This window comes from Olea europaea, chromosome 12, assembly GCF_002742605.1.
Source record: "Olea europaea var. sylvestris chromosome 12, O_europaea_v1, whole genome shotgun sequence".
Lineage (NCBI taxonomy): Eukaryota > Viridiplantae > Streptophyta > Magnoliopsida > Lamiales > Oleaceae > Olea > Olea europaea.
This window is the reverse complement of record NC_036248.1, coordinates 15,469,219-15,487,477: the sequence shown is the minus strand read 5'-3', so window position 1 is coordinate 15,487,477 and position 18,259 is coordinate 15,469,219. Positions and strand designations below refer to the sequence as shown.

The 18,259-nt window shown below is 36.7% G+C and overlaps 3 protein-coding genes across 4 annotated transcripts in view; 2 read left to right on the top strand and 1 right to left on the bottom strand.

The window, feature by feature from the left end:
- Positions 1-418: 418 nt before the first annotated feature.
- LOC111405848 (5'-adenylylsulfate reductase-like 5) lies at positions 419-6,799 on the top strand. The gene is made up of 4 exons (XM_023034918.1): positions 419-814; positions 4,708-4,889; positions 5,355-5,479; positions 6,082-6,799. Exons 1-4 carry the CDS (start codon positions 620-622, stop codon positions 6,513-6,515), a joined length of 936 nt encoding a protein of 311 aa, XP_022890686.1. The 5' UTR covers positions 419-619; the 3' UTR covers positions 6,516-6,799.
- A 1,551-nt stretch (positions 6,800-8,350) lies between these two features.
- Positions 8,351-10,021, top strand: LOC111405847. Of its 2 annotated transcripts, XM_023034917.1 has the most exons (5): positions 8,352-8,548; positions 8,742-8,984; positions 9,378-9,657; positions 9,740-9,817; positions 9,922-10,021. In XM_023034917.1, the coding sequence occupies exons 2-5, from the start codon at positions 8,770-8,772 to the stop codon at positions 9,970-9,972; spliced, it is 624 nt and encodes a 207-aa protein (XP_022890685.1). In that variant the 5' UTR covers positions 8,352-8,548; positions 8,742-8,769; the 3' UTR covers positions 9,973-10,021. The 2 variants fall into 2 exon arrangements, with proteins under 2 accessions (XP_022890684.1, XP_022890685.1); XM_023034916.1 differs by having other exon boundaries at positions 8,351-8,984.
- Positions 10,022-10,559: 538 nt separating this feature from the next.
- The window catches only part of LOC111406664 (calpain-type cysteine protease DEK1-like), a 21,259-nt gene continuing 13,559 nt past the window's right edge, over positions 10,560-18,259 (bottom strand). Inside the window, exons 10-26 of the mRNA XM_023036052.1 lie at positions 18,039-18,119; positions 17,811-17,902; positions 17,499-17,661; positions 17,055-17,126; positions 15,838-16,215; positions 15,635-15,750; positions 15,245-15,542; positions 14,489-14,808; positions 13,893-14,244; positions 13,434-13,754; positions 13,226-13,330; positions 12,943-13,071; positions 12,259-12,639; positions 12,024-12,161; positions 11,657-11,893; positions 11,164-11,578; positions 10,560-11,024 (exon numbers count right to left, since the gene is read on the bottom strand). Of these exons, the coding sequence (XP_022891820.1) occupies positions 11,273-11,578; positions 11,657-11,893; positions 12,024-12,161; positions 12,259-12,639; positions 12,943-13,071; positions 13,226-13,330; positions 13,434-13,754; positions 13,893-14,244; positions 14,489-14,808; positions 15,245-15,542; positions 15,635-15,750; positions 15,838-16,215; positions 17,055-17,126; positions 17,499-17,661; positions 17,811-17,902; positions 18,039-18,119 (3,489 nt within the window). The 3' untranslated portion in view covers positions 10,560-11,024; positions 11,164-11,272. The remainder of the gene's footprint in view (positions 11,025-11,163; positions 11,579-11,656; positions 11,894-12,023; positions 12,162-12,258; positions 12,640-12,942; positions 13,072-13,225; positions 13,331-13,433; positions 13,755-13,892; positions 14,245-14,488; positions 14,809-15,244; positions 15,543-15,634; positions 15,751-15,837; positions 16,216-17,054; positions 17,127-17,498; positions 17,662-17,810; positions 17,903-18,038; positions 18,120-18,259) is intronic.

Sequence of the window (18,259 nt, the reverse complement as noted above, 5' to 3'; positions counted from 1 at the left end):
TTTTAATTTCAATGGCAGCCGAATATTAATTGACGTGATAATGGACAAAATTGCAAGCAAACCGAAGTCAAGTGACTTGATTGGGTTAAAATGAAGACAGGTAACTAAATTTGCAAATAAATTAAAGTTGAATGGTTTGATTGCACTAAATTGAAGATAGGGAGTCGAATGCAACACCGTTCAAAATTAAATGAAGACAAAACCTTTTGTTCTTACGGTGTTCCGATCAGCACAGGATATTATTCTATGAAAGTCAAAAACTTGGTGAAGGTCCAGGCGCACACCCGCATTTTGTTCTCCGATGGATGAACCAAAGTGGACCGTCACCGACTCTATCTACAATGCAGGTGAGATAATCTGAGACCCGTCAACCACGTGCATTAAAAGAATCAAAACAAAAAAAGGGTATAAATTGAAAATAAAAAAATAAATATACGAAACCAAAATTGTACGCAGATTGAAAGTCGCTGAAAAAGAGAACCAGAAAGAGCAGAAAATTAGTGATAGAGAGAGAAAAATTTCCCAAACTTTCGAAAATATAAGGAATTTTGAATCCATAAATTATTACGAGAAATTAAATCATTTTTAAGAACGATTAGGAAATTGAAATAAGAATAGAATGATATTTGGTTTGCCAATGGAGTTATCGATGAGGATATACGCCTGTATATTGATGTGCATAGTGGCGGCATCCGCGGCGTCATTTCCTCCTCCGTCGCCTACATCCTTTTGTGTCGGGGAATCCAAAACGTTTCTCCACGATCTGAAGACTCAGTGCCCCGTCTCGATCCCCTTATCTTCTTTCCCTATTCAGGTATATATAAATATTATTTTTTTATTATCTATTGTATGCATAATATGATTTAAGAGTTTATAGGGGATTCTATCGTTTTGTTGTGGAGAAATAAGTTTAATTTGGTTTCATTTTGTTCAAATATAATTGGTAGCTGATAATTGTTGACTTTTTTCTGAATTATTAGTTGGTTTTGCAAAGATTCGCTTGGGGATTATATATTGTTTATCGTTCACAAAGTTAGGGTTTTTAACGGAGTTGTAGATGTTAAGCAATAAGAATTGTGGATGGCTATAAATGTCTCGACCATTCTTATTTTTGCAAATTCAGTAAGGAGTTAGAATAGGGGGGAAAAAAATAAAGCTGAATTTTAAAACATTACTTTTCCTTTAGGCCGGAATCTGAGCATAAAAATAGTGATTCTTTGGGGAAAGGAAATTTAGCTAAAAAGTTTCTTTACTTTCTTATATGGAAGCATTTTTTGAAAAGAGTGGCTTCTAGGGACTTCAGCATTAGGTTTTGCTAAATAAGGTGTTGAGCTCAAAGCAATTTTCTTTATTTAATTTTGGATTAGGAGTAATTTCCCTGTAGGTGAAATGTGAACGGATGTTACTAGAGGGAATTTAAGAAGAAACAGCATATCGAAACGAAGATGTTTGAGGCGAGATGATGATGAAGCATTGGGACAACCTTGATATGCTAGCAAGATCTCCTGCAAGGGCCACATTATATTGTCTTAAGTAAAGAAAATGGGTAGTAGCATCATTTTGTTGACGTATCATTCTATTGAAAGATTAACCTAGGTTGTGGGAATGTCAGCAATTGTTTCTGGATTTTGCCTCTCTCTATATGTGTAGTGTGAACAGAAATTAAAAATTATTGAACAAACAATAGATTAAAATGAAGATATGTGAGGTGAGATGGTGATGAAGCATTATGACAACCATGATACGCTGACAAGGTCTCTGGTCGGTCTAAAAATACATTATTGTTTAGTCAACTTTGTTTGGAAATCTACCTAGAGATTTTATGAAGGAAGGGTCATAATTTATTGTCTTGAGACTTGAAGTAAACAAACTGGCTAGAAACACCTTTTTCAATGGTGCGTCATTCTATGGATGCAGTACTTTATACACGGTGTAGATCTTAAATATGAAATTTTGATGCAAACATGAAGTTAAAGGCACCTGGCGAATTACCACCTTTTCTGTTTAGAGGTCAATAAAAGAATAAACCCAATAATTGTACTTGATATCTAAGTTGTCATTTTACTGCATTTGAGGCATCTCAACTAGTTTCCCTTCAAGTGACCTGCCCTTTGTTAACGTGAATCCCCTTTTTGTCTCCCTTGCAATATTTTACTACATAACTATCTTTTAAAGAGACATTGCTTTATGTTTTAATACACAACATGCTGTGAAGATAAGAAAACTAGCGTGATTGATTACGTCATCAATCAGTATTTGTGGTCTCGAGACATTGTCACGTATTAATGGACCCCCAGCATATTATGTTAAGTTGCCACTCGCTGAACATATACCATGATATTTCCGGTCTTAGTAATTTATTTATGATCATTTGGTATCGTTGGATTTTATGTAAGGCTTTCTTTGGTATACATATGAGGCTTCAACTAGCTCGAAGGAGAGCTTTTACTGATTAGAGAGGGGAGATTCTTAGAAAGAGCATGAAAAGAGTCTCACCTTACCAAATGCCATGTTGATAAAGGTCAAATTCCCTTTCAGAAAGTAAAGATGTTATTATGGTCAAAGGAATTGTAACAATTGCCACTATTTTTGAAGATACAAAGGTTACTAGGATTTGGGCATTCAAGTAAGCTCAAACTTATACAGTTATGAATAACTGAATTGCTAGTTTGCTACTATAGTAACTGATTAGAGGTTATGTGTAGCAGTATTTCACACCAATACGATTGAGACCCGCATAACTGGCATTCCTGCATAAAAAACTTGTCATCACTGACCAAGGAAGGGGAGAATAGAGCTACCTGCAGCTTGTGACTGAAGTAATTGAAACACTTGCTTGAATCAAAATAAAAAAGTCTAGCGAGGCTGGTCAGCCTTATTGGATTTTTTGGACTCTCCGTCATTGTCCAAATGCAGGTTGAAGCACTGCAAAGTCTTTGAATGTAAATGTAGATTATGACTGTCAGTAGATGGTCTAATTTCTGTTTGATGTGCTGCAGTATATCTACTTCCATTTTCTTGGTCTCAATAGTATGTATTGATTTATGTTGTCTCGAGTTACGTAATGTTTGGGTCTCAAGGTTGTGGATCTCTTTTGCAACATTAGGCTCACCGGTTTTTTATACTATTGCAAAATGTAATTTATGAGTAACAGCCAATGCTTACTATTTGGTTTTTCTCTACATGACAGATTTTGAGCTGTTCTGGTCACTTGAACTCTAGTATCACTTTATCTCAATACGCTATTGTTTTTGGCTTTAGCTTTTTTTTTTTTGGTCCTTTGGTTTGTACTGGTTTTTCACTTCCTGAATAGTAATAATAAGTTGTACAATCAACAATGGATCTTCTCCTCATTGTATTTGGGTGTGGTAGGTGAACTTCTGTTAAACCTTTTAACATATAACTACAAATTTCACATTGGAAACTATACAGAGGTAAATGTGACTACTGTCGGAATTAGATAAATGAAGGTAAGAAAAATTGCATACTTAAAAAGTCAGGAATGCTGAATGTGTGCTCTAACATCTCTTTCTTTTTTCAATTTGTTTTACTGAGGTTTAGAAGGACAAATGGCTAAGTGAAACAAAGATGCAACAATCTGTTTATTTTGTAAATAATGAAGGCCTTAGTTGGTAGAAAGCTTTAACATGAGATTATCACACTTGGTAGCTAATTGGTAATTGTCTATTCATTGTTTGTTAGCCTGGCTGATGAGGGGCATTATCATATGGTTGACAATGAAATTAAAATTGCTTACCAGTGAAATGGTATTAAATTTCATATAGTGCGGTTATAGCATGACTTTTCTTTCTTATTCTTTCCTCCCCCACCCCCCACAACCCCCAAAAGGACCAATTTTACCATGTCAGGGAGTGTGGTTGAGCTTCCATGCTTTAATGAATCATTTCTAGCTTCTGAAGCTGGTGCCATCACTTCCCACTTATAATCCACATATTCTATAAGATCCAAAGTTATCATCACTTAAATCTAATTTAATCACTTACCAAACATGCAACATGTCTTCTCGATAACATTAACTATTTTTTTCTTGGTTTGTTGTCCTTATGCTTTAGTTATCACATTCTTCCCTTTAATAGTCGAAATCGCCCTTGAAAAGATTTTCTTTTATTATTATTATTATTATTTTTTGTTAAATATTGCTGTTGTTTTGAAGAATTGGACTTGGCTTCCACCTGATAAGCTTTTAAGATTATTATTTTCATGCACTCAGCTATATGGCATCCGTGACACCCTTTTTGCACACCCTTTATGTTAGTTTAGCTCTAGCATTTTAGCACATCCAAATATATTTTATACAAGAAGGAAAACCAATAATTTCTGTTGCTCTGTGTTTTTCTTCGTTCTTTGATTTGATTTGATTTTTCTTTCTTTTCTTGGAATAAACCATATTTTTTAAAAATTATATTCGTCTCGAAACAGCTTGTTAATTCAACATTGATTTTAACCATTTCTGATCACTAGTTGAACACAAAAATGAATTGTTCTTTGGAAATAATGATGTTGGTCTACCATCGCTGCGGCCGGTGTGATTCTGGTTTGAGAAGTGATAACTGTGTGATTTTTGTCTTGTGAAATTGAAGTTAACATTTAATTCACCTTCATCTCTTGTGATGTGCTTATTTATGAGTACTATCTCAGTTTTTTAATTGTTCAATTATTTATTGACAACTCTATTTGTCATTATAGATGGATGGAGAATCATTTGATAGATCACTGAGCTCCAATCAGGATAATGTATATACTGCCATTTTGTTCTATGCTTCCTGGTGTCCTTTTTCAAGCATCTTTCAGTCGAGGTTTGCTGCTACCAGTAACATGTTCCCGCAGATTAAACATGTAATGATTGAACAATCTTCAGCCATGCCCAGGTAGGTTAATTTGCTATGTGCTCCCTTCTCACCCTCTTTTTCGTTTATGCATACTTTTCAAGTAGATCACAGCACCTGTTTACCTTTTCACCTCCACCACTTTACTACTTGCGCAAGAATAGTGCAGGGGGGGACTTTTCTCCAGCATTAAGCTTTAACTCCTTAAATCATTCAATTCTTTAGGAAGCCATTTTCTGAATAATATGCAGGACCTTGTGTTTATTCAGTATGACTTGATGGAGACTTGTGTACTGTCAGACCGTTTTATCATCGAATAATAGTTGTGGGTGTTTGATAGTGACACTTGAAGATTTAGTTTGGGATGTTAGTAAGTGGTGATGTGTCACTTTTAATCCCTTAATGTGTGTCTATATAGATAGATAGGTCAGGGTTTTGACCTACCATCCTCATTAAGGCATCTTCTCATTGCATGAATTAACTTTCTTGCTCGTGTTTTATGTGCAGTGTTTTCTCTAGATATGGAATTCATTCTGTGCCCTCGCTACTGATTGTGAATCAGACAGCACGAATGAAATATCATGGTCGCAAAGATTTTCACTCACTTGTCGACTTCTATAAAAGAACTACAGGTAGCATCCCTGTTAAGAGAATTTTATTTTCTGGTTGCTTTTGCGGTGATATACGGGAATAAATATATTTATTATTTCATACATCTTTCATCTTCAGTTTCGCCCCTTCCATGAGAATCCCATATGAGTAGATATTTTCCCCCATTTTGGAATTTCCAAAAATGCATTTTTATCATGAACTTCCTGAAGGTTTATTTGGTTGCACCATAACTTTGACGTTGAATCTATTTCTGCTTTAGTTTCTCAATATCATTATCTTTAACTTCTCTGATGTATCTTTTCTTTTTGTCTCCCATTAATGTTTAGAGATAGATAATCTACTAGGCACTGTTTACGTAGCTTATGCTAAGCAACAGTGATATGGGAAAGGGTTGCATTTCATTTCCAGATGTACATCTTTAGCATTTCAATGAAGTGACAGTTTCCTTATTCATCTGCACATATATTTCTTTATGATATAAACTTCCTTTCTTTGATGATCCTATTTTTTTAAATGTTTTGTTATCAATATTTTTCTTGCATTTTTGGACATTGATGCAAGCTGTACATTGTGTTTTCTCCCCTCGTACCTACAATTTATATATTTATTTTTATTTGCTTAGGGCTTTATCCAGTAGCGGAGATGAGCGAAGATAGAGTAAGTTCTTCAGAGAATGATCAGAAAGTCCTTCAGATTTGGAGTGGATCCTCGTTGAAGGACACATTCTCACGGGAACCTTATCTAGTACTTTCTGTAGTATTCGTCTTCTCAAGGGCTTTTATACATTTTTTCCCAGAGATCGTAGCTCATGCAATGGCATTGTGGCTTGAACACATTCCTCATCTGAATATGGGAATCTTTGGAGAGTCAAGGCAGCTTTTAGGACGTGTCTTCCAACTGATTGATATCAAGAGAATTTGGAGCAAGTTGAAGCTGTGTAAAACTAGGAACTTCCTTAGAGGGGCTAGAAATGCTCGGGTTTGGGCTTCATCTCTGGCATCCGTTTCCTTGGGCGAGTCGTCCTCAACAAGAGCATTCCCATCCAGAGACTTGTAAACTAGCTTGTGTGCGTTTCATCTTGAAGCTCAGTAACACGGAACTTGTTTGTATCAGATTGCAAGAACTGGCTTCTACAGCACTTAGATTCAAGTTTTCTCTTGTAAGCTTTGCTCTATCCTATGTCCTCTATCTTGAGAGTACTTACATGTTAAACCATCATATGTCCCCTTCAGTGTCGTCTCAGTAGAACAAATCAGTTGTGTAAATTTGAGAACATATCTCCGATGTATATTACCTAGTAATTGAGAGAGATCCCGACTCCTATTGGTTGAAGTTTGCAATTTTGATTTAAGATTAGCATTATATATTGGCAATTACATAATTGATGCTCCATGCAGAGACCAGTCTCCATACGGTCCCATAGCTTTTCAATACGACCTTTCTTGTAGCTAAATGGCAATTATGCCATTTTTAAAATTGTCTTTCCTTGTCCACGTACTGTCATTGGCCTTTTAAGTAACATAATTAAAGAAAGACTAGATACCGAGAGTATAATAATGATACCTAGTTATGCACTTAGTCGAATAATACTCAGAAATTAGAAGTAATTTCAGTAGGCAGGAATGAGTTGGAGTGATGATATCAGACGAAACTAAGATAATATTGTCCAGTCAAGTCCATTATTATGCACCGAGAACGAACTGAAAGTAAAGTTGGCGATCATGCTTGATGGTTGATGCATGAGATTCCATTCAGAAGAGAACCGATGCCAAAAGCGAGGGCTGTGAGGAAAAGAAGGTTGGGACAAAAAAATAGGGCATCGGAGGTGGGGGCTGGGTGACGGTGCATCAGCGGTGGCAACACATTTGGGCTTTGATGGCGGAATGTGTCATCATATATATATGAGAAACATATATAAGGAAAATGCTGACTCCCTTACTGGGGCCATTATTAGAGGGTCGAAGCATCCGCCGATGAGATGTGGAAATGTTCGCTTTTGTTAAAAATTAGATTGTCAATAAATTTTGATAAAAATTGATGAAACATATGATTGAAAAATCGATCAATTTTGTGAGTCCCATGAAACGTAAAAAATGATAAACAAACACGCTTACAGTTTATTTTGTTCGAGTGAAAATTAGTTCTTTACTTTTGGTCACTGTTGCTAAATATTCAAATTATTAAGATTTATTTATTCCAAATAATATATAACTTTATATTTAAACTTTTGGTCTATACGTTGCAGTGAAGAATAGAGCTCTGGGAACAACTTTTAAGACCTCTTGCAAAATTATTAATTATGGCCTTGAAAATAAGGGTTGTCCATTGCATGTACATCATATTTGACATATTTATTTACGTTGTACCACATGGCAACACACTATTGGATAGTTTATAAAAAAAAAAAAAAAAAACCTTTACTTCCCACTATTTTTTGAAAACGATTCAATGTGGGAAAAAATGTACGAGTAGGATTATTGATACTAAATTACTAGTACAACACGTGTAGAAAATTAGTATCATTTTAAAATTTTGCCATTTTCATCATTTGGTATTTTACGTGCACTCTTACGTGAGCAATACTTTATTTTATTTGATTATTCATGCTTATTTCAAAGCATTATTATTTTTAGGGTCTCGATCGATTATTCATTCAATAAATAAAAGCCAAATCTCAGGGGGAAGGAGTCACGTGACATGGATGGTCTCTTCAAGCTTCAACGCTCCAAGAGATCCATCCCGCCGTCCATCGAAGAGTCAACGATCAAGAATCGTCTTAATTAATTTACTCAAAAATAATTACTTATTTCTCAGAATAAAAGTCAAAAACAAAATGCACCAATTTTGACTTTTGACTGTAGGGTGCAAAAGAACCACAACTGAGACTTCAACCCAAACGACGAAGAAAAAAAGGCCTACACAGCATATAAAAGCTCCAAGTTTCATTTTCTTGATTGAGAGAACAAATCTGTGACGTTCTAATACAGTACAAAAACCTCGACTTGATTTGTTGAGAGATTCGAAATCCTTTCTTTATTATCAGATAAATTATCATTTTCCGGGCTGCTCTGCAAAGAAAGTTGAATATTGTAATTCCCTCTCTCTCATATTTTGTATGGGATTTTGCAGTGCTGTACACTTGGATAGTTTTAGGAAGTCTTCTCTATAGATCTTGAAGCATGTTTTGAATTTTGTTAATAGCTACATTTTTCAGAATGCGAAGTCATAAATCTCAGATGGGTTACCAGAAATTATGGCTTTCCTTGCTTTGTTTTGCTGCAGATATTTTCTTGTGTTTATAGATTCAGACATGGAGAAGTTGCAGTGGGGGAACAGGAAGAGACTGAGATGTGTAAAAGTGAAAGATTCATCTTTGAATGGGAAATCAGATGGAGATGGATCTGGGAGCGGCGTTGTGAAGAAGAGAATCACATCAAGAGTTCCTGATAATAACAATAATGGTAGTAGTAATAACAAAGAATCATCTGTTCTTCATCCTATTCCATCTCCTCAACGTTCCAACAGGTAACAAGACTAGGATTAAATGTCTAGACTGATGCTGCTCTTTTTTATTTATTTATTTATTTTTTTTAACATTTTGAAAATTGCATTGAAAATATTGCTTAGCTTTTTAAATTATGAGCCATGATTCTTGAAATTTGTAGTTTTAATTGCTTGTGAAGTGAAGTTTTACTTGTTTATTATTTTCGCATTTTAGTGTAATTTGATGGGGAATAGTGATGTTATTGATAGTGTTGAAAGATTAGATTGTGGCCTTGTATCTGATAAAAGATTTCGAGAATGTGTTAGAAGTTTGGTTAAAGTGGTATTGATACACACACACACACTTGAAATGGGAAGTGGAAATCTATCACAAGTTGAAAAAATGTGCTAAATCTTTTGTGTTTTTCATAACAGAGACTTGGGTTTGATTAGATCTGGTGCAAATGATAGCCTAAAAGCATCAACGTCTTCATCACCTGAGAAAGAAGATCGGTATTACACAAGGGGGTCGGGGACATTTGATGATACTAGCAAGGCTTTTGCAAATCCAGAGGAAAGTAGAAAGATTGTTTGGCCAAGATTACTTGTTACATTGTCGAGTAAGGAAAAAGAGGAAGATTTTATGGCTATGAAAGGCTGTAAACTGCCTCAGAGGGTTAAGAAAAGGGCCAAGTTGATCCAAAGAACTATTCTTGTAAGTCATTTGTGTAAACATGAATCCAAAATATTATAGCATTCGATCCTTTTGTGATTTTGGGTTGTATTTGTTTGTGTAGTTGGTAAGTCCTGGTGCATGGTTGTCTGATTTGTGCCAAGAGAGGTATGAAGTGAGGGAGAAGAAGACTTCTAAAAAGGTACTGATTTCCATCTCCATATTGCTTCGTTCTATTATATTTTATGCCACTTTCTTTTTCAGTTTTGGCTCTAAAAATGTGTTTTCGAATGTTGATTGGTGCAGAAGCCTAGAGGATTGAAAGCTATGGGAAGCATGGAAAGTGATTCAGAATGATGGCTTGGGACAGGGAGAGGGAGAACAAATTGTAGTAACAATCTGATAATTTGCGTTGAAGAATAAAGAAAAGTTTTCTATTTGATTGTAATATTATTTTATTGAAGATTGTATAGTCGAAATAATGTCAAAACACTGTTTAAAAATGCATTTTTTTTTTCAAAGAATGGGATTCAAACAAGAGCTAAGTTTGTAACAAATCAACATATAAATGAATATTTGAATTGTTTTTGTTTGACTTAAGAGGAGCGTGTGAAGATTTGTGACTGTTAAAAGAAACAACTAGTTAAATTATGCATTAAGCACTCGTTTGAGCCACATTATTGTAAAAATGAAAATGAAAAATATAGTTGTTATGAATCCCACACGAGATAAAAAGTCAAATATAATGATTTGATGTGATAGATAATGATCATATTTTTATTTTAATAAGAAAATAATGGAGTTCAAACTGTTAAAAGAGTTGGAACTAAACTAATAATTTGTTTGATATTCATGTCATTTTCATGTAATAACATATTTTATCAATAATGAGACCGTTAAATTCTATTGCATTTTTAGCTTCCTTTCTCATCAATAACCCAGAAAACAAAGTATTACAAAATATAGATAAATGAAAATATACATTAAGATTGCTTAAAGAAAAATGACGAGAACAATTTGTACAATTGATAACTACCCTCAAAATTGCAGCTGTAACTTCGAACTTTTTTCTAGCTACATTGCCATTTTGTGATCTCCTAACAAGGTATACCTATTTCTTTGAACACCTTTCTTCTACTGCTCATTTACAAGATTACAACCTATATTCTTGCAACATGTAGTAATGTACACATTCTTTATCCTCAACAACCCTCTGTAAAGGCCAATCAAATTGCCAAAATGCAAAGAGAAGCTTCTCTACTCACATTCTTGGATGCCCATAAATCAATGACACCGAGATGCCATCGGCTTCTGACAAATTACGTGATGAAGCGAACACTTGAGCAGTCAGTTAATTCCCTCGAAGCCAAGATTCCAGTTGCAATCAGAACCACATTGTGAACAATCCGCTAACACAAATAAAAGGTGTTCAAGTGTTTAGCGCATATTCAGTGGATAGTATTTGATAAATCAGAACAATCACCATACTAACATATCTAATATATATAAAGGTAAGGGAGGAGAACTGGTCCGGTATAAGAATATTACCAAATGACTGTCCCTCATTTCGGATTATTTGGCCGGCCGGCACATAGGAAGGTCATTGCACAACCCCACTACTGCAAGGATCTATCCAGAAAAATGAGCCGTTGCTGTACTATAAAGCTTCAAGAGCTATTGAAGCTTTGGTGAATACAGAGAGAACAAAGGGTGCCTCTTCACCGGGATGAATGGTTGTTGGCACTATTGTATACCCCTTTGGATCAGGATCAAGGACCATTTCGCAAGATATTTCCCGAGAATTTACATAATCTGTGCCACCAACTGATTCGTGCATGTAAATATTGTAGGCAGCACGATGTCCACGGGTCTTCAGAATCCTCATTCCTATGTAGAACATCTGAGAATCATGGCTTGACTGGAAATTCTTGAAACCAGCTGTTGTTCTTGAGAAGCTCACCCCCTGCGTAGACACAGTTTGGCATGAATTGAACGGGATGCAGTTATTTGATGATTAATGAGCTTGCACATATAAAAATACCTGAGTTAAGGTAATGAACACGTGAATAGGCAAGGATGCATCAGGCCCCATGGCTCTCAAGCGGAACTGTGGATTTTGATGCCAAGTATCATAGTCCTGGCAGCCTCCAGCACTGTAGCCTCTCCACTGACTATGGACAGAATAATGCATCTCAGGTGGGTAGACACGGCATACATATATCGACCTGAAATGTATCTGAAAATCTTGCCAAGACATCCAGAATATACCATCTTTTGCCTGTTTACAAATGAATACACCAATGCTTTCGTGAATAAAGTAAATAAGAATTACCTAATTATAATTTCTTGCAAGGCAAAAAAAAGGAAATATATATATATATATATATACACACACAAACTGAAACTACCTGTGGGACATGCTTGAGCTTGTGCTTCATCCTATCTGTCCATTCAGGTGATGAATCAGACCAAGGGCCATTCCACTCGACCTCATTTGCCCATGGATTTCTGATCTGAACAAGTTTATTGCCATCTACTTCGCGTACCTAAACAGATATATATAGCAAAAGGTGGCCGCGTCACACAATATTCCTTTTACTGGTTATTAAGGTATTTTACATACAAGGTCTTGGACCAACATACCTGTAATATTGAATAAGCATGCCCTTGCACAATTCCACTGGAAGAAACGTGCACATCCGACCCTGAAGGGCTACCAGCACCAAGCAGGAAGCCCTCTTGTTTGAAGCGTAGTAACTGAGACCATAGTCTTCCACTAGCTAGATCAATCTGGGCTTGAGCACTTCTAATGTCGATCTCCTCACCTGCACCACCAGTTAGGTCCACAAGAGCATCTTGGACAAGCCCACCTTCCAATGCTTCGTATGAGCCATGAAGCTTAGCATATGCCTTTTCTAATACAGAGACCCATAATTCATTCCTCTTCCTGCTGGTAGCAAATGCAGGTTTGCCAGGTGATTCACATGGAATCCAGTCATCTACAACAACAGGAACCCATTCCCCCTGAAAACAAGGAAAGCATAAATGGTGATATAGTAGCTTCAAGAAGTAAATTAGCCAAATTTGAATTGATTATTGCAACATTAGATCACATGGAATCCAGTCTAGCTTTTTACAGCATTGGTTATTCCACACAGCTATTATCAAAGCGTGGTAGTCAAGACAACATCAAATTCTCCTATGAAATGCTAAGGTTGTCTGGAATTTGGTAAATTTGAATTAATCTACGAATTATAGTTTCAAACAATCACAGCATTTTGCACAGATTTTAGAACAAAGGAAGGGAAATAAGCATGAGTGAACCACCTGAATACAGAAACGGACTGTATAAATTCCTTCCTCGTTATATTGTGGAGTAATAATGACTTCTGATATGCGTGAAACCTCAGTTAGCACTGCAACAGCGCTCAAAAACCAACAATCACCCAACCGGCCCTGTTAGATTTGAGCCATTAGTAAAGCAACTAAATTTAGTTAAATCATGGCACTGGTGGAGAAAGCAACTAGATTCAAAAATAATTTTGAGCATCAAATTTCATGCCCTGCATGCTTTACGAGGAAGAGAGAGAGAGAGAGAATGAACAGACACCTGACAAACATCAGAAGGGTTTGCTGTTCCTGAAAATAAGCATGGATTAGAATCCAGATGCTTTTCCATGACCATTTCAATAGGCCTCATCCACTCGGAAACGACCTGTGATAGAAAGCAGTAATTTAGACATCCATGTAGTTCATTAGATGGCATAACAAGACAAATAAGAAATGTAACCAAGACATAAAAATCCAAGGAAAGTTACCTGTAATTTAGAGGGGGGATTATCAGGATCAACAAACAATGAGCGATCATTAGGTGGGAATTCTTGATCAGTAAATTGTGATTCTCCACTGGCCAAGAGAGCCTCCTTAACAGCCAATTCCACTGACCGCATACGTTGATTGATTTCCTCTTGTGTCTCCATCCTAGGTTTCCTCAACCTCCTAGTAAAAGAATCCACATCTACCACGACCCCTTCACGATCTGATCTTCTCTTCCTCCCACTTGAATATTGCCCGTCCCAATCTACATCATCCCGGTCATAAAGATCTACATCTGCAGGATCACTCTCCCAGTCCTCAACCTAAGTTAAATCACATGAAATAGCAATCAGAACTGGTTTGGCACCCAAAAGGATAACACTACAAGTAAGATGGAGGAAATGCTAAGAAGCAAAAATGGTGGAGAAAAACATAGAGTGGTAGCAAAAACAGGCGCAGACCCTTGGAGGAGAACTTGTCCACTGCCAATTATCATCGAGGACATCCATTGTATTGTAATCCGAAGAACCCATAGCAGCAGCAAGAGCAGCAATCTCATCTTCATTCAAGCACCTTCCCCAAAGGAAAACATCCATTATGTGCATTTTGGATTCAGCGCCTTCGCTATCTGACCTCCCAAATGCATCCACATCTGTCGGTGGTCTAACTCCAAGCCAAACTTCTGTTTCTTGCTCCCAAATGCCATTGCCCACATTAAGTGGAAGCCCAGTCTGATAGCCATCATAACCACCATCAATGAAGCAAGTGGCCTCGCCTAAATCAGCATCAATGGTCATTGTGACAATATGCCACCTGCAAGTCAAAGTTACTTTCATATAAAACACAAAGCCATATAAAAAAGATAAGGAAGAATTTAAATATTATAAAGAAAAACGTTCGCAGGAAAACAAAGACTTGCTTGAAAGGAAACCAGGCGGACAAAGAAAAAGGTAAGAGAAAATAAGCAATAAGCAAGACAAAAACCGTAGACTCCATAGGTTGTTTACAAACTACTGAACAAGGAAAATATATGGGTATGAACAGCACACGCACAAACCTTCCATCTGCAATACTTGATGAACTTATACTCCACTCCTTTGCAACAGTAGTCTGTCTATCACCTTTGGTAATTAATCGCAGACCAACTTGTCCAGCTTCAATGCCTTGTTCAGATCCAGCCACAAGAATTTCCCAACACACTTTCTTCTGGAATTCAGTACCCAAGAGACAAACTGGCCCAGACTCAGGCTGAATCATTACTGAAATAGAGAAGCTAACTTTCTGGCTTCGACATAAACCAGGATCAATCTGTCCGCAGCGCCTGCCGCTCGTTGTAGGTTCATCATCAAGAATACATACAGCACCAGCAAGGCCAGTCTGTAAAAGTGACAGTATGAAGTTAGTAATCCATCCCATTAATTGAAAACTTTGGTAGTCTAAATTACCTACTACCCGTTCCCAATCGCCATGCAGTAAGATAAAAAAGAACTAAGTGCTTGTTTGATAAAAGTTTAGCTAAAATTAAATCAACTTTTGAACTGGTCAAACTTCAATTTCAACCACACATTTAATAGGAACCCCCAACTTTTATCAATGTTACGACTACACATTTCATCTACTTCTATCAAAACCTGTGTCACAACCCCATAAAACGAAAAGAAGAATGAAATGATCTCTACAAGTTTCCCACAAGATGGCAATTATGATTTCAGCAACCACCATCTAGATAGCACAATAAGTTAAGGTCAAAAAGGAAGATACAAATTCTAGTATTATTTGAAGATCGATAGAGAATGATATAATATTGAAATACCTGAAGTGCCCTATCAGATAACTGAGTTGCACGTATTCTATATGCAATGCTTGAAACTCTCTCCCGTGCAAATGAATCGTCAAGCAGTGAATCCCCTCCTACAGCCCGCACAGCAGCTGCCATGGCTGCCGCCTCCCTGCTTCCCGCATTAGGAATAGATGATATAAGAGAAGCCTCAATCTCCTTCCATTTACGTTCTTCTTTCTCCAGAAGAGCTTTTCTTCTTTCTTTACCTCTCCCTTCCTCTTCACGTCTCTGCATCAAAATTTCCTCTTCTATCTCCTTCTCTCTTATGTAACTGAGAATTAATCAAGAAATATTTAGAAATACAAGGACAAGCTGATGCAAATGCAGAGTATAGGACTTAATTTTGAAGTGTACTCATTTCACCTCTCCTGTATAAGTTCAAATTGCCTACGATCCTCAGGCATCCACTTTTTTATTTTTTTGGCACTTAAATCTGAAAAACCTATGCTGTCAAGGAAGAGTCTCAAACGAACTTCATCCTGAACAGGCACAAACAAAGGGTACAATAATCATCATCAGTGAAACCAAATGAGGAATTCATGGCAAGCAGTATGGATCATTTTTACCTGCACACGTTCTGCTTTGGCAGTCAAGGAAAGCAAAAGAAGTAAATAACCACCAAACTTATCCCACATGTAAACCCATTCAGTATCAATTGCCTCCTCCAGAGCCAGTATTCTTGCATGGGCACACATTTCTCTTTTGTGACCTACATCACTGGTTGCTTCATGCCGCAATATCCTTCGACTTCTCAATCTGGAGATGAATGATCCGGCAGTCAGTTCTTCATTTCTCAAACGATCTCTTAGTTTCATGACATCGGCTCTGGGAAGCACAAAGTTCCCAGCCCTATCCCGTGCAACAGTGGGATCCCCAACTAAAAGCGCAGCTGAGCTAGCAGACCGCTGAGGAGCTGAGTAAGTTCCAGATAATGCATTTCTCGTCTGCGAGGAGTAAGAGGGGACTTTTAGATCAGAACAAAGACATATCAACTACAAGACCATAAATTTTCCAGATTCAGGCACGTTTTAGAAAGCAACTTAAAGATATCTGAAGCAGATAAATAAACGAAAGAACAATGAAGATGTAGGAACCTCTCTGGTAATTCTAGTGCTACTTCTAAAGTAATTGCTTCCTGGTACCAATGAATTTCTTCTTCCATCAGGTAAAGATAAACTAAAACAGAACCCTCTGGGAAACAGTGTTTTACAGTTGAGCACGCTGCAATTTCATAACCTCAAATTTGTTACCAATATTAAACTCACAGTAGGTCCAATTTTCACACCTGTACCATCTTCAATAACTACGAAATCGTCTTTACTCTGAATCACTGAAACGATGTTTCACCGTAATGATGAAACACAAAATGATATGGAAGCAGATGAGAACACTGAAGATGATACAGGCACAAATTTCACCATGATAATTGCCTCTCTTCCCTTCTCTTCTCTCTCTCTGTCTCTCAGTTTTCGTCTTTCCGTCTCCTTCTTTTTTATGAGGTGTGAGGAGAATGGAAGTTGATCCCAAAATGACTAATTGACTAAATATACATAAGAAGGATATGAAACATTTTCTTAAAAAGAAACAGATGATATTGACTATGTTTATGTGTAATTGAAGATACAAAAAAAGCCTGAAGAGTTGAACTCTATCGCTAAGAGTATGATGTAAATAAGTAACAAAATGGTACCAGCTACATTAATCTTTATTTGGTTACAGAGATTCAGTGAACAAAAAAGAACAAAATTTTGAGAAATTAACATGCACCTAAAACTATACTCACCTTGGTGGCCGATCGAGCTATTGCCTGGATTATAGTTTCCTTACTTAGGAAATGAACAGCATCTTCCACCATCTAATAGAAATGAGAGATTAGAATGGAAAAAGGAAGCAAAATGCTGAAATGAGCAAGGAAGGAAAATTTTGATGGATGATAGATCAACATGTGCATCAAGATGGCTGTTTTATAAGATTTCATATGCACATTAAGCCCCCGTTTGGCCCCCATTTTTTGGAAATGAAAATGGGTGGAATAGTGTTTTTTTGAAAAATGAGTGGTTGAAAAAGAAGGAAAAGTATTATTTTATGAAAGATTGTGTAGTTGAAAATAGGAGAGAAAAATGGAATGAAATTTAATGGTGGACAAACGGAGGCTAAACATGACAGTAGGTTAGATTTGTATTGCTCGGTTTTATGAATGAGTTCGTGGTAAATGGAAACTTCAAACCTTGAGAGTTAAACATGGACGAGAGACGGCAAAGCCAAAAGCCACAACAAGTGTAACTGCAGATACAGCAGCACCAGCAAAGGGTGGATAAATCTTCAAACTGGCGACTACACCCCAGCCTTCAGTTGCCAATGCAACGCCATAAAGCATAAGAAATGCAGCACTTTGGAAAAGATGGATAAAATATCAGACAAGATAGCAAAATATGTAGTTTGTGAAGCAATCCAACTTGTTTAGGAGTGGAACTAATGCATATGTATAGCACAGAAGAAAAAGGAAAATCCCACATACATAAAGGGAATTTAAGCAAACCTGACGTTTTTCCCAGAATCTGCATGAGCATCATAAATATAGACAGGCAGTACCCTTGGCGAATAAACAACTATAGGAGGAGAAAGAAGCACCTGCAGAAAATGGTTTCCATCACGCAATTGAATCTAGTAAAACATTTGAAGCAAAGATAATAATTTGTATAGACAATGAGGTTTTATGAGTGATATGCTTCAAATCTATAATTTTTAAAAATAAGATATTACTTACAGTCAAGGCCCTTCCAGCCAAAAGGAATAGAAATGAGAAGTAACCAACAGATGCACCGACAAAAGCTTTATCTGTTAAACACCGGCGATTTTACAATGTCAGGTACAAGGGCAGAATATGTCATGAGGACATCAATTTAGGGATACATTTTGACAAAGTAGATGAAACAGGTCTGACAGTGCACTTTGCTCTTTCACTGGCCACAGGATTCAAAGAAAGAG